A 13,980-nucleotide genomic window follows, 5' to 3' on the forward strand; every position below is an offset into this window, starting at 1 on the left:
AATAATTACTATGTGATACGAGAAATTTATATATAATAGCCTGAAATATGATCTTATATAAGAATTTTCTTTTTTTTCAAAATTGTATCAAAAGAGAGTAGAACAAAAGTTTAAGAAAATTAATGTTATTTGTGTTATTATTTACAGATTCAAAGAAATAAAATAATACCAAAGAATAATCTCAATATGAAATGGCCAATTTTAGTGTTATATAAAATTTTTCTACTTAATATAACCAAAAAATCATCATAATCATTGTAATTTGCATGTATTGTGAAATTATATGATCTGCAATCAGAAGATGTGTTTTTACAATAAGTTGAAATTTAAAGAAAAAAATTTGATAAACTAATATTTTTTAGGAGAAGCACATGTAAGAGAAAAAATTAATATAAAACAATTGGTATTTCAACATCCAAATCCATAAATATTCAAAAGTATTATTATTTAACATATAAATATTCAAAAGTATTATTATTTAACATCTGATTTTTCTAACAAAAATTTCAAATACATATTCTCGTATAATTTTTCTAACAAAAATTATAAATTTTTTAATGACACGCAAGACCCAAGTCGCTCTACATCAAAGAAACTTATTAAATTGTAATGATAACCTTCAAATCAACTTTTCAATTTTATAGAATTTTTCTATTATTCTCTTCTTCATAATACTTGATTTGGAATTTTGATGAATACCCACATGAGAATTAATATACCCCCCTTCATCAAAAGTCTCATAAACACATACAGTCAATATATCTTCTTGAATCATTCTTGCAACTACTGATTTGCACAAACTCATTATCGACCACAATTATTTTCTACATTAGCCTTTAGTGTCTTGCACACCAGACTCATTGATAGTAACTTTTATAGGATGATTTAATCTTTAATAGCTATAGTTTTTGGCCTAGTGGTAAGCGCTCGATCCTAAAAGTAATATTACTTGCAACTAATGATATTACTTTCTTGAGTAATCCAGTGTAAATAATAATTTAGTCACTTGTAATATGCATTATATTTGTTTGATATGTTGTAAAATGCGTGCAATGTCATATTAATGAAATGAAAAAAATGTAATGATACGATCCTATTTAGGAAAGAGTACGATCGTTTCTGAATTTGAATCCTTCAAAAGAATGACAAACAAAAATAAATTAGAGAAGAATGTGGAATGAGATAGGGAATGGAAGATGTCACAATCTTGTAACTTGATAAGTCAAGTGGAGATTCGCCACAAATATGTTAATCTTTGATAAGAACCAGAGTTCTAATCCAAGAACCAAGAGAATTCTCTCTCAAATAATGCAAATGCATATAATATGACTCAAAAGTATCTACATTAGTTTTTGGTACCTTTATATATAGACACATAAGTTTAAGAAAACTTAGAAAGGTCCAAGCCCAAAAATATAAAAACATGATCTAATTTATAAAAGAAAGTCTAAAGCCCAAAAATATTGAAAAATAACTAATTTTGAAAAGAAAACACAGAATCCAAAAACATAAACTAATTTCCTAAAAATTATCTTTCAAATGTGTTCCAAACCATTATATCCTTTGAATTTCTGAATTCCCAGTTGCTTGTAACATTCAGGAGTCTTTAATATATTTGATTTGATTTTTCAATTTTTTACTCCTTACCTTTATTATAGGTTCTTTGAATCGTAAAGGTTTATCTCTAAATTTTTCTTATATGGTTGTATGAAATCTAAAAATAGTTCTGTATAATCTAACCTTTTAGTATCTAATATGAGGGTTCTGATTTAAAACCATAATAATAGAATAAATAACGACTAAATTGTAAATGAGTTAAAGTATAATTGAAAATAATTATTATTTGATTGGAGTAATAATTTTAAGTGAATGTAAAATAATGTCTCTTCTCTACATAAATATACTTTTATAATTTTATCCATAAAAAAAAGCATAAAAAAGAGAAAAAGTGTTTTCAATTGTAATCTCCCAATGGAGAGGAATATTTATATATATAAATTATGATATTGATGATTTTAATATCTTATTTGAATTTTCTATTTTATGCTATTCTCAAAAGAAACCATTGTTGTGAAGACGGGGTGTTAAAAAATAAAAAATGAAATGAATATGTTTTATCTGGAGATATTTTGTAAGGTGGATAAAAGGTGATACTTGAGCTATAATGTTCCAGAGGAATACTTTGAAGAATTATTTGTCTACAATCTCTAAATAGAGGAACAAACTTTAGAAAAAAATAATACGTGGATAAGATTTTCATATTCTATCGAATAGATCACGTGTGGCGAGCAGGTTAGAAAACTTTAGTGTGACAAGCTTCATTCCATTTTTGCTTCTGTTTCATTTTTAGTTGTTTCAATGCAAATATACCTCATAACAAAAAAAAAAAAAAACACATTAGGTTTCTTCAATTTAATCCTCATCATGTATATTATGTATTAACATTAATTTAAATTTTTGCATGATACGATGACCAACATGTGTATTTCTCTTAAGAGAATCAATATTTTTTAAATTAATTTGATTTTGTTAAAAATAAATAAATAAATCTTTAGTTGAATATGTTACTTCACAGCATGTTAAAATAAGTAAAAAGAAATTAGGCGAAATGTGAGTTGCAGAATAATAAGAAAAGAATATGGTGAAAATGGCAGAAGGGAGGAATATTCTGACAGGGACTGCAAATGGGCCACGCAAAAGGGATATTCAGAAGAAGGACGATAGGAAAGAATATTATGGACACGCGTCTCGAGATAATAATAATAGTAATATCAATTTTTTCTTTTTTTCTTTTTTTTTTCTTTTACTCTTTTTTTCTTTTCTTTTTGTGAAGAGAGAAAAATAAATGAAATAAAAGGAAGAATCCGAAGAAAAGGTGTGAGTTGGAGTTTAGCTTGTAGAAGAAGAGTGAAGTTAGAAAGCAACCAACCATTTTTATTGAAAGCTCGTGGAATTTGATGCAATCTTCCTCTCACTTTCACACCCACACTGTTTTTCCTTTCTATTTTTTTAATTCAAAATCTCATAATCTTTTGTTGGTGCATCCCATGAAGCATGAGATGTAAAGATTTCAATTTTTAACTAAGTTTTAGTATTCACACACTGCAAGACAATGTTACAGATTCTCACATAATATCTCAGATTATGACAAGTTTTAGGTTTTACAAAAATATTTGTGGTTTGTGTTTAGTAGTAAAGTGATCTTTATTTCTACATAGGCGGAACAGTTTTAAGTCTTAATTAATAAAAAATATTTCACATTTTTATGTATTACTAAGATCGTAAATGTGAATTTATGAGATCATTACTGCTAAAATGTTTGAAGACTTAAATACGTATTTATTTTATTGATTTTATTTTTAGTTTCTATAAAAACTTATTTTCAATTTTAGTTTCGAATACTAACCCATATAATTAAAATCAAGATTATAAGTACGATAATAAGTTGTTCATGTAATAATAAATCATGAAATCGTAACATGAATACTAACTTTCAATATATATATATATATATATATATATATATATATATATATATATATATATATATATAAATAATTATTCGATTTTATTAAGAATATAGATTAATCTAATTTTATCATTTAAAATGTATATGAAAATAATTAATATATTAAAATATGAGAATATGAAAAGAATTAAAATAAAATAACAGAAAAAAAATAAATTAGAAAACAAATTGTTTTCGCCTTCATAAATAACATTAATATAAATTTATTTTATATAAGAAATAATAAATAATAACGTTATTCTATTTTTTTTATACAAGAAGTAATAAACATTAAAGTTATAATTAATAAATACCAAAGGTAATTATGTTATGGGTCTATACAAGATTAAGATGGTGGCAACAAGATTAGAAAATTATAATTGTATTAAATTTTAATTGAGAAGTGCTGTGGTGTGTTGTAGCTGGATTTTAATTGTATTAATTTTTTTTTTATTAAAAATGAATTTTAATTGTATTAATATTTAATTTAGTTAGATGAAAAGTTATTGCGTGACTGACAACACATATAACAATGTAAGTAAATTAAATTTTTAATTGTTCACCAAAGAATATAGAATATGAACAGGTAATGCAACATAAAATTCGAAAAAAAAACAACAATCTACTTGATTTTATGATTTTGTTAGACAATTTTACAAATCTGACTATATTACAATTATATGTAGAATCTGACTCATAAATACTATATAAAATTGTAAAATCTTGTAATTTAAATCTCGAGTTTAACAATCTTCGTAACACCTAACGAAGATATTTGATGCTTAGAATAATAAAATTAAACCAATAGTTTCTAATATAAAAGGAACTTATATAGAAAACCTACAACTTTAGTCTATAAGGAGTCACAAGACTTCATTTTTACACTAAAATGCATAAAACTTTCATACATATTTGTAAAATATGGGTTAAGAAGTTCGAATATTAAAGTAGTATATGTAAATGTATTGAATGGTTAAATATTGGTTAAGGTATAGGATTTGATCCAAATGACCAGTTCATAATTTTGTAAAATTATACTAAATTTAAGTTCAAAGTTCGAATTGTAATTAATGCTAATTCATGTGGAGTATTTATCTTAGTTTGAAGCTAATCATAGGATGTATTACAGTGACCAGTGTAATTGATTGGTACATGAATTATTATAGATTGTCACATTTATTTGGGTATATTCTAATAAAACTGTGAATAACATTGAAATGGAGGATTTACAAAACAATGAACTAGTCGAATTTTCAATAGAAATTTATTTTCTAGTACAGTTTTCCCAACGCATAAAAGTTTCAATGGGGACTCGAAACTATGTTTCAGGGGAAATACAAAAAGTCAACACTTTAACATTCTACTGTACCGTAATGAGCTAGCAAGGTGAATTTAATTGAATCGAAGATTATGTATATTCCAAATTTACGTCCTAAAACAAAAAGATGATCTCAAAAAAAAAAAAAACATAGGGATTGAAGTTGAAACAAAACTGAAACCACAAGGTTGGGTAAGTTATATATAATGGTTGATGAGTTAATTTGAAAATTAACTGATAATAGCCCAAAAATATATGAATTGTTAAATTATAAGCATTTATTAAAATAATAGGTTTAGTAATTGATAGATGTAAAACGATGGAAATTAACATGCGTATATGATATTTGTATATAATTTTTTTTATTGATAAAATATTAAGTATTTATAACTTTAGTTTTCAGTTAATTTTAAACTCTTGTAAGTCTATATTTATAAATTAATTCAACTATTCATTTTATTTCATATATATATATATATATATATATATATATATATATATATATATATATATATATACTACTATTAATTTTATATTATATTTTGTAATAGTTACAAAATTTTAAAATATACTTTTAAAAATAATATAGTAATAACACAAAAAATGTAATGGCATAATGAATACAAAAAGGTTTAAATAAAAAACATAATATACAAATATCGAGAAAAACAAAATGAATATAATACCTATTAATAACTAAATATTTTGAATAGTATTATATTTAAAGTAAATAATGTAATATATATATATATATATATGTATATATATATATATACATATATATATATAATTAAAATGAAATACAATAATTTCTTTTATAACTATAAATAAAAATAATAAAATTACTTTCAAAGTGAAAACAAAAAACCAGAAATACTATAAATAAAGCAATAAAAATAGAACTTATTAAATATTTTAAATATATTAAATAAATATAAAATAGTTAAAAACCATTGTGTTTTAAAATATCGATAAAATTATTTATAAAATGTTAATAACAACATAAAACCTAAATTTTCAACAAACTAAAAACGTTAAAAAATTAAAAATCACAAAAAATATAATTTCCAAAATCAAGTTATATTATCTATTATCTATTGCAATATATAAAACTCAAAGACCAATATTCAACTTTTTTTTTTGTCTTTTACATTATTTCTTATAATTAATCAGTCTTTATTTTCATCCATTTTAATTTCTTTAGCCTGTGTATTTTGAACAATTAATATAAATAACAATCGCAAGCTTTACTTTGAATACATCTATTTCATTGACTTATATTAGGAAGTTCAAATAAGCATCATATACTCATTGAAACTATTCGGAACACTTATAAAATTCTGACTTATTTTATAAGATATATAAAATAAAAATTGACTAGAGAATATGTATATATATCATGTAGTAGTTTTGACTTTGTACAATTTACAATTGACTGATTGTGGCCATAATAATAATTTATCATGAATACATGAAAGTCCCCGAATATAGGCTTGAAATGAATAATTTCATAGATGCTTAAGGAATTGTTGAGAGAATAATGTGATCAAATTATACTAAATAAGAAAAATTATCATAACCAAAAATGCAAATAATACATATGTTTATTATCACTTTTTCACTAGATGAAACTGACAAGAAATTTTTAAGTAAGAAAATAGCGATATTAGTATATATTTTATACTTCTAATAAATAATTTAATGAAAAAGTAGAGTTTAATTTTATTGTTTGTGTGAAACCCGCAAAGAATGAAGTAAACGAGACGTGATCGAATCAATGAACCATATGAACATAAGAACTTTGGAAAAACCCTGGTTGCGCCTTATTGTTGTGAGTGATGGTTCTGCACCTGGCTTTCTAACCAAAATAACGAAAATTCGATTAACATGCAAAAGAGAATCTTCTTAGCTTCTTACCCACTTCATTAAAGATAGTAGCAGAAGAAGATTCTCCTCTGCTAGGCTCCTTTATCACTCTTTTAGAGCATGATTTTTTTTTTCTTCCCTTTAAGCTTAGTGGGTTGTGTTCCCTTAATTTAGAGTCGCAGAATTGGAACTAAGATATTCCTTTCTTGGAGGCAAATATTTTATTCTGTATAGTGAGTGTCTAGTTTTTTAGATTAGATATTCCTCCCCTTCCCTCAATGCACTCCAATTCATGACAATTATGCAACTTTTGGACTCAAAGAGAAAGTTGCAAGCTAGTTTGATACTAAACTCCTATTTGAATATGTGCTTTCCCTCTCCTTCTTTCTCCCTTTCTCTTTATTCACTGTGTTGGTAAAAATTATGTTCATGGTATATGCTCCCCCACAATTCAAACACTCTTTTCATTCATTCATCATCACAGATTCATTAATTGCTTCTGTAACACCAATACCACCACATACTATAATTATGCTACTAGATACACATGCATGCACATACACATACATATACATAATGATATATGAGTGGTGAAAGGAAGAAAAGATAATAAGATTTTGATTTGAAATTGTTGGAGAATCTGAGTGTTATTTGCGCACAGGCGTAGCTAGTATGAAAAGAAAGGGAAAATAAAAGGATAAAAAGAGAGAAAGGAGTAAAGAAAAAAAAGGGGTAACAGTAAGAAGAATCATCTTTTGTATTAGTGATTTTGAATTCGTACAAGTACAGTGAGAGGTTCTAAAACCAGGCTCTAAGCACATGACCCTCTAATGTCAGACTCTCTGATTCCTTCTAACACACCACCTCTCTCATTTTTTGCACTTTTTTTGCATTGGTTCTTTGTAGGAAGTTACTTCCCTCTGCTTTATCCCATGCTTTTTCTTTTCTTTTCTCTCTCTCTCTCTCTCTTGAACCTGCTTTATTCCCATTGAACTCACCTCTAAAAAGAAGACGATCCTCCCTCGATCCTCCTTGTGTTCAGAAACAACATTACTTCCCTTTCTCTCTCTCTCTCTCTCTCTCTCGCCCCACCAAAAACCACAAAGGAAGAAGCCAAACACGCTCTTTTGCTCTTGTTTGTTCCCACATACCACCCTGTTCCTATTTTGGCATGAACATATCTTAAACAGTGACTGCTTCTGAATCAGTTGCTATAACTATACGTGAAATTAGGGAATGGCATCACCATCAGAACTTAGTCTCGATTGCAAGCCCCAAAGCTATTCCTTGCTACTCAAATCCTTTGGAGATCAAACTGATCAGACCTACAAGCTTGAAGAATTCCTCTCTCGCTTAGAGGAAGAACGTCTCAAGATTGACGCCTTCAAGCGTGAGCTTCCTCTCTGCATGCAACTTCTCACCAACGGTACACAATTCAAATCATCCTTTCATTAAACCCACCATTAAATTAATTCAACATAAACATACACAATCGTAAACCTTAAAGATTCAACCTTCCGATTCTATTTCAAATATATGCAACACTAACAACTTAACCCCTTCAGGATTTTGTTTTCTTATAATTCAGATTTTCTAATAAAGTCTAGTTTGAATGTATGATTAACCTTTATATATCATCATCATATCCTTCTTATATGTTAAGAACACGAAACCATGATTTATTTCTATAATATTCTTCTGTGCACACCAAACAATTTAGTGATTGCCCACGCAATTCTTTTCATTGGAACAGCCATGGAGGCTTCAAGACAGCAACTCCAAGCCTTTAAAGTAAACCATGGTGCAAAACCAGTTCTGGAAGAATTCATACCCATGAAGCACTTGGCCTCGGAAAGCTCAGAGAAGGCAACAAACATGTCTGACAAGGCAAATTGGATGACATCTGCGCAACTGTGGAGCCAGGCGAGTGAAGGAACCAAACAACAACCAACATTAACATCACCCAAAGAAGCTGATATAGGCTTCAGCATCAGCCCCAAGCTGGGTCTAGACAACAAACAGAGGAACGGTGGAGGAGCCTTCCTTCCATTCTCAAAGGAGAGAAACTCCTGCCAAGGCTCTACATTGCGGCCTCTACCAGAACTGGCCCTTGCCTCTTCCGAGAAAGAAATGGAGGACAAGAAACGTGCAGAGGCGGAAAAGGGAGTTTCGTGTCAGAATAAGAAGGAGAATTCTGGCAGTGATGGTGCTGTGGTTGATCAAGGAAAAAGTGGTAGCCCAGTTGCATCATCTCTCGCACAAACAACAACAACCACTGCGCAAACTCATAGAAAAGCTAGAAGGTGCTGGTCACCAGACTTGCACCGTCGATTTGTTAATGCTCTCCAGATGCTCGGTGGATCACAAGGTATATAACAGTTTAAGTTAACATAGTTAATTGTTTCTTTCTTTTGTTTTGTTAACTGTATAACTTTGATAAATATTCAATTTTTTGTGTCCGACAAGAAAGCGTATTACAAATATAACATATTAGCTTTATAATATCAATTACTTTAAAGGTTGTGATAAAGAAAGGGATTTCTAATATTTTTCACGGTCTTTGGAAATAAAAGAACCAAATATATTAAGAAAAAGGTTTATGTGAATTTCGCAGCAGTGAATAATTATGTGTGATTTTGAATTTTTGACAGTGGCAACACCAAAACAGATAAGGGAGTTGATGAAGGTTGACGGTTTGACCAATGATGAAGTTAAAAGCCATTTGCAGGTAAATGTTTTTCTGTTAAATTCTGCATGTATGTTCAGACAGACAGGCAACTTTGTTGTTACTGTACTATTACTGTCATTGTCACCCTGACTTACCGTTCTGCATCCCAAAACGAACTTTTTGTAGTTTTGTTACCGTGTTCTTTTCTTCAACCAATTAATTAAGGTAAAATTCATAATTAAATTTCTTAATTATTCTGTTAACAGAAATACAGGCTTCACACCAGAAGACCCAGTCCAAGTCCTCAAGCGACTGCAGCAGCTCCACAACTCGTGGTCCTAGGCGGAATCTGGGTCCCACCGGAATATGCCACTGCGGCACACACAGCCACCCCAACTCTCTACGGCGCCCACCCAACCTCTCACGCGCCGCCGCCACACTACTGCACTGCCACTCCTGTGCCGCAAGAGTTCTACACCGCGGCGCCGCAGCAGCAGCTGCTTCCGCCTCCTCCGCCTCATCACAACCCGCTGCACCACCTACACATGTACAAGGCAGCGGCACACGGGCATGGGTCGCCGGAATCGGACGTTCCCGGCGGAGGAGAGAGGTCGGAGAGCATAGAGGACGGGAAGTCGGAGAGTAGCAGCTGGAAGGGAGAGAGTGGGGAGAACGAAGGGGAGAGGAAAGGGATTGGTGAAGAGAGCAATGGGAGTGAAATCACTCTGAAATTCTAGGGTTTGTGAGAAGTGGTTTTAGAATTAGGGTTTTGCTTGCATCCTACCCATGCATGTTCAACTATTCATTAACAAGAATGGGAAAAAACAAACTAAGTAGAACAAAATATCCTAAGCTGTACTTTTTGCATATATTTCTGTGGTAGCCTCTGCTGCAGAGGGTAAAAGAGGCATAAAAGTGGACATTTGTTTTGTTTTTGCTTTACCAGATGCAAAGTATTGATGCTGCTATGTATCAGTATCAGTGTACTACTATCAAGGGAAGAATTGGATTCCTATAATTGGCATTTTCTGGGTTACAAATTTACCCTTAAGTTTCACATGGAATAACAATGTCCACCACTAAAGTCCTTACTAAAAGGATTTTTTTATTTTTCCATTGTTACTTGGACTGTTCTGGAGAAGGAACTGCTTAAAAAGAAAGAACAAGAAGAAGAGAAACACAACTAGTGGTTTCATTAAATTTTTTTAATCAATTATGATGTTCTTATTCAAAACAACATTTAGGCGATTTTGTAAAATGTTTTTTCTCAAATTAATTAAATTACAATTTCATTTTAATAATAATGAATATTGACTTTTGTTATTAATATATGTAATTTTAAATAAAAATAGTTATTGATAATAAAAAGTCGTTTATATTTAACCACAGAAGACCTTTTGTCTGGGGATTTTCATTCTTTGAACTAATGGCTGATCACTGGACAGTTTTTTTCTGTAAAGCAATCAATCTTTATCTGTGGGAAATTCTTGGGGTATGCAAAAGAAATACTGCACACACAACACTTGTTATAAGCGATTTTGAGTTTGTTTTTATACTAACCTCATTTGTTTTTATAAGCAAAAAAAAAACAGATATTTTTAATTTGAAAGTTACTAATCATAAGTTTAACCACAGCATCAAGAAACCTTATATCGGACCAGCAACTTCTTTGAATAAAATATTGGGTTCAAAGAGGTGGTTATGAGAGATTTTTGTAAATGGATATTCAATTTTCTTTTTAAATAAGGTCATAATTTGAGGAAAGTCAAGTTACTTAAAAAGAAATTACAGATGTTGGCTTTAAGTTCCTTAATCTAAAAAATATGTATAAAAGATAGGAATATTAGCTTTACAACAAATTAGAGTAAAGATGAGAAAAAACTTCAACTTGAATACTAGCTCATTCTCCTAGAATACATTTACTTGGTCACTTGATCAATTATTTTTGATGAAACCAATTTCACTATACTTTCTAGCTTCTGTGACGTTCAATACAAAGACTACGACCACCAATCAAAATATTAAGTCTTACAAGATCTTAACAAAACATCTCGTGAAATTTATCACAATCACACTTTAATAACACAAAAGAAGAAGATCGCTTAAAAATTTAATTTAAAATTATTAAAAAAAACATAAACACTTTTTTATCAATAAACAATTAATAAATATAATAACATAACACTTTGGGGATGCTCTAACCCTTTTACAAAAATACAAAATGATCCAACTTGAGTTATATATATATATATATATATATATATATATATATATATATATATATATATATATATATATATATATATATATATATATATATATATATATATATATATATATATATATATATTAGCAGATGGACGATAGCTTAATTAAATCTCAAATGAGAATAAGTTAAATATGTTAGAAAACGTCTTTATTGCACATGACTAAACAAATACACAATCATATGTGTTTCAAATCATATGCGTTTCTCTCTCAAGATACAACAATCTGTCAGATTGATCGAGTTAAGTGAAGGATTTCTGAACCTTATGAACACTAATGTCTTAAAGATATTATAGAGAAAAAAAGAAAAATATTTTTGAGAGAACTCTAGTGTTTATTGCTCTTATTATTATTATTATAATTGTTGATCTCTTATTTTTATATATATATATATATATATATATATATATATATATATATATATATATTAGTGTTATTATTGCTCTGATAATTATTATTATATTATTTCATATTTTTATTATTATTAATATTATTTGAGTAATCATTTTTCTAACAAAATAATCACTCAAAAACACAGTTATGTGTAAGCATGAGCCAAACCAAATACCCTACACCAACCATATACAAGATAATAGAATACTCATTCAAGAGATGTGTACATTGGGATGAGTTAATGGCTTTCCTGCTGCACCATAACAAATTGCACATAATATAGATCATATAACTTTGGTATTGTCCACTATGATACTCTCTTATCCATAGTCCCTGCAAAAGTGATAAACAATACTCCTTTGTTGTTTAACTCTTTGCAAAAAGAAGAACAACACTCCTCTGCATGCTTCGTACCTACAAAAAAATAAAGAAATGCTCGCTCCAACTATCCCCAACCCAATATAGAGCAGCAACATCCCCCTATTGTCTACCCTAAAGTATGAATGTCCAGGAGAGAATTTCAGCATAACAAAACATTTGTGCACCTTCCCATAGCTTTATATGTGTTTCGAAACATTTGTTTAGTCATCACAAGATATCACCCCTGCCTTACATCCACTTAAACATTGCTAAGCTCATTACCTATTTAATCCTTTTTCTCACTATTTGTCTTCCTTTTTCACTTTCCTTGTAATTTTATCCCTGCACTATTTTGATCCTTTGTGTGTATACTCTTATTTCCTAGTTCCTAGTATTGAAGTCATTTTATTTTCAAAAATATTTTAAGCATGAGGCAGGGCTCAATCACCAATCTGAGTATGTAAATGACAATTTTGAATACTTGTTAATAATCCATCCCATGATTTTAGTTGTGCCATTGTAAGTACCTTTTAACATCTGCCATTTCATATCTAATAATAATATTATTTCTATGATTCTAAATTATCCAAACTATTGTCATCTACATACATTTCCAAACACTATTTTGTATATTGTTCAACTTTGTGAGGTAAAATTCTTAGAAATGTTTTGCTTTAAAATGTTGAACATTATTAATACCTATCATTTTTTACATTGATTTTGCACAATCCTTGACACATTGCATGTAAAAAATAAATGACTTATGCATTCTTCCAACAAACAAAATCTATTATCTATTCTTACTAATAAGAGTGATAAATACTTATTTTTCATGCTTATTTTACTCTAATATTTGTATTCATTAATGTGTAATATGTTTTTCTCATGGAAAGATGTAAGACTTTTATGTTTTCTTTTAAGTTAGATATAATTTGTTTTTTTGAGATTATTGTGTAGGAGAATGAACATTTGAAACCAGCAGGTAACTATTTATGTACCATAAGGGCACATTTCCTAGAGAATTTGAATATGATAGTCATGTTTTAGAAGATTTGTACTTAAGTCATCCTCAATATGAAGGGTCTTCTAAACATGAAAATATTATGTTGAACTAGAGATAAAATGAATTTTGAGTATCTAAATAGGTGTGAATTTCAATTTACAAACTAATTTTGTGAAGTTAAATTAAACTAAAAGTTTACTTTTTAAAATGGTATCAGAGTCATTTAAAACCTCTTTTCACAAGATTAAATCTTTTTTAAGAAAATTATTGTTTATTAAACTTATCATATTATACACGGTCAGACCAACTCACCTTACAAAATTATTTTATGAAATTGAATTAGTCTTAAATTACTTTTTAAGATATTAATTTTCCTCATCCGCAATTTTTCTTTCACTTACTTATGGTTGGAAATTCAACGAAGCTTTAGTATTCATTGTCATAGGATATGTAGCACCAATACAGAAAGAGGGCACGACTCCGTGACATTAAACAGAAATTAGAAACATTAAAGAATCTTTGAATGTAGGAGTATATGATAAAACATAATTAAAAATATTTTTAATAATACATATACGTAATATAAATATTATTGA

The 13,980-nt window shown here is 28.7% G+C and overlaps 1 protein-coding gene across 1 annotated transcript; it reads left to right on the forward strand.

Moving 5' to 3' along the window:
• Positions 1-7,540: 7,540 nt before the first annotated feature.
• LOC114175700 (myb family transcription factor EFM) lies at positions 7,541-10,424 on the forward strand. Its single transcript, XM_028060485.1, has 4 exons — positions 7,541-8,118; positions 8,446-9,060; positions 9,344-9,420; positions 9,627-10,424. Exons 1-4 carry the CDS (start codon positions 7,929-7,931, stop codon positions 10,095-10,097), a joined length of 1,353 nt encoding a protein of 450 aa, XP_027916286.1. The 5' UTR covers positions 7,541-7,928; the 3' UTR covers positions 10,098-10,424.
• The last annotated feature ends 3,556 nt before the right edge of the window (positions 10,425-13,980 follow it).

The sequence above is a fragment of the Vigna unguiculata genome, chromosome 3 (assembly GCF_004118075.2).
Source record: "Vigna unguiculata cultivar IT97K-499-35 chromosome 3, ASM411807v1, whole genome shotgun sequence".
NCBI classification, from domain to species: Eukaryota; Viridiplantae; Streptophyta; class Magnoliopsida; order Fabales; family Fabaceae; genus Vigna; species Vigna unguiculata.

Coding starts and splice junctions, on each gene's coding strand:
- LOC114175700 (XM_028060485.1), top strand. CDS start 7,929: ATGGCATCACCATCAGAACTTAGTCTCGATTGCAAGCCCCAAAGCTAT. Junction 9,061..9,343: donor GATGCTCGGTGGATCACAAG/GTATATAACAGT, acceptor AATTTTTGACAG/TGGCAACACCAAAACAGATA. Junction 9,421..9,626: donor AAGTTAAAAGCCATTTGCAG/GTAAATGTTTTT, acceptor TTCTGTTAACAG/AAATACAGGCTTCACACCAG.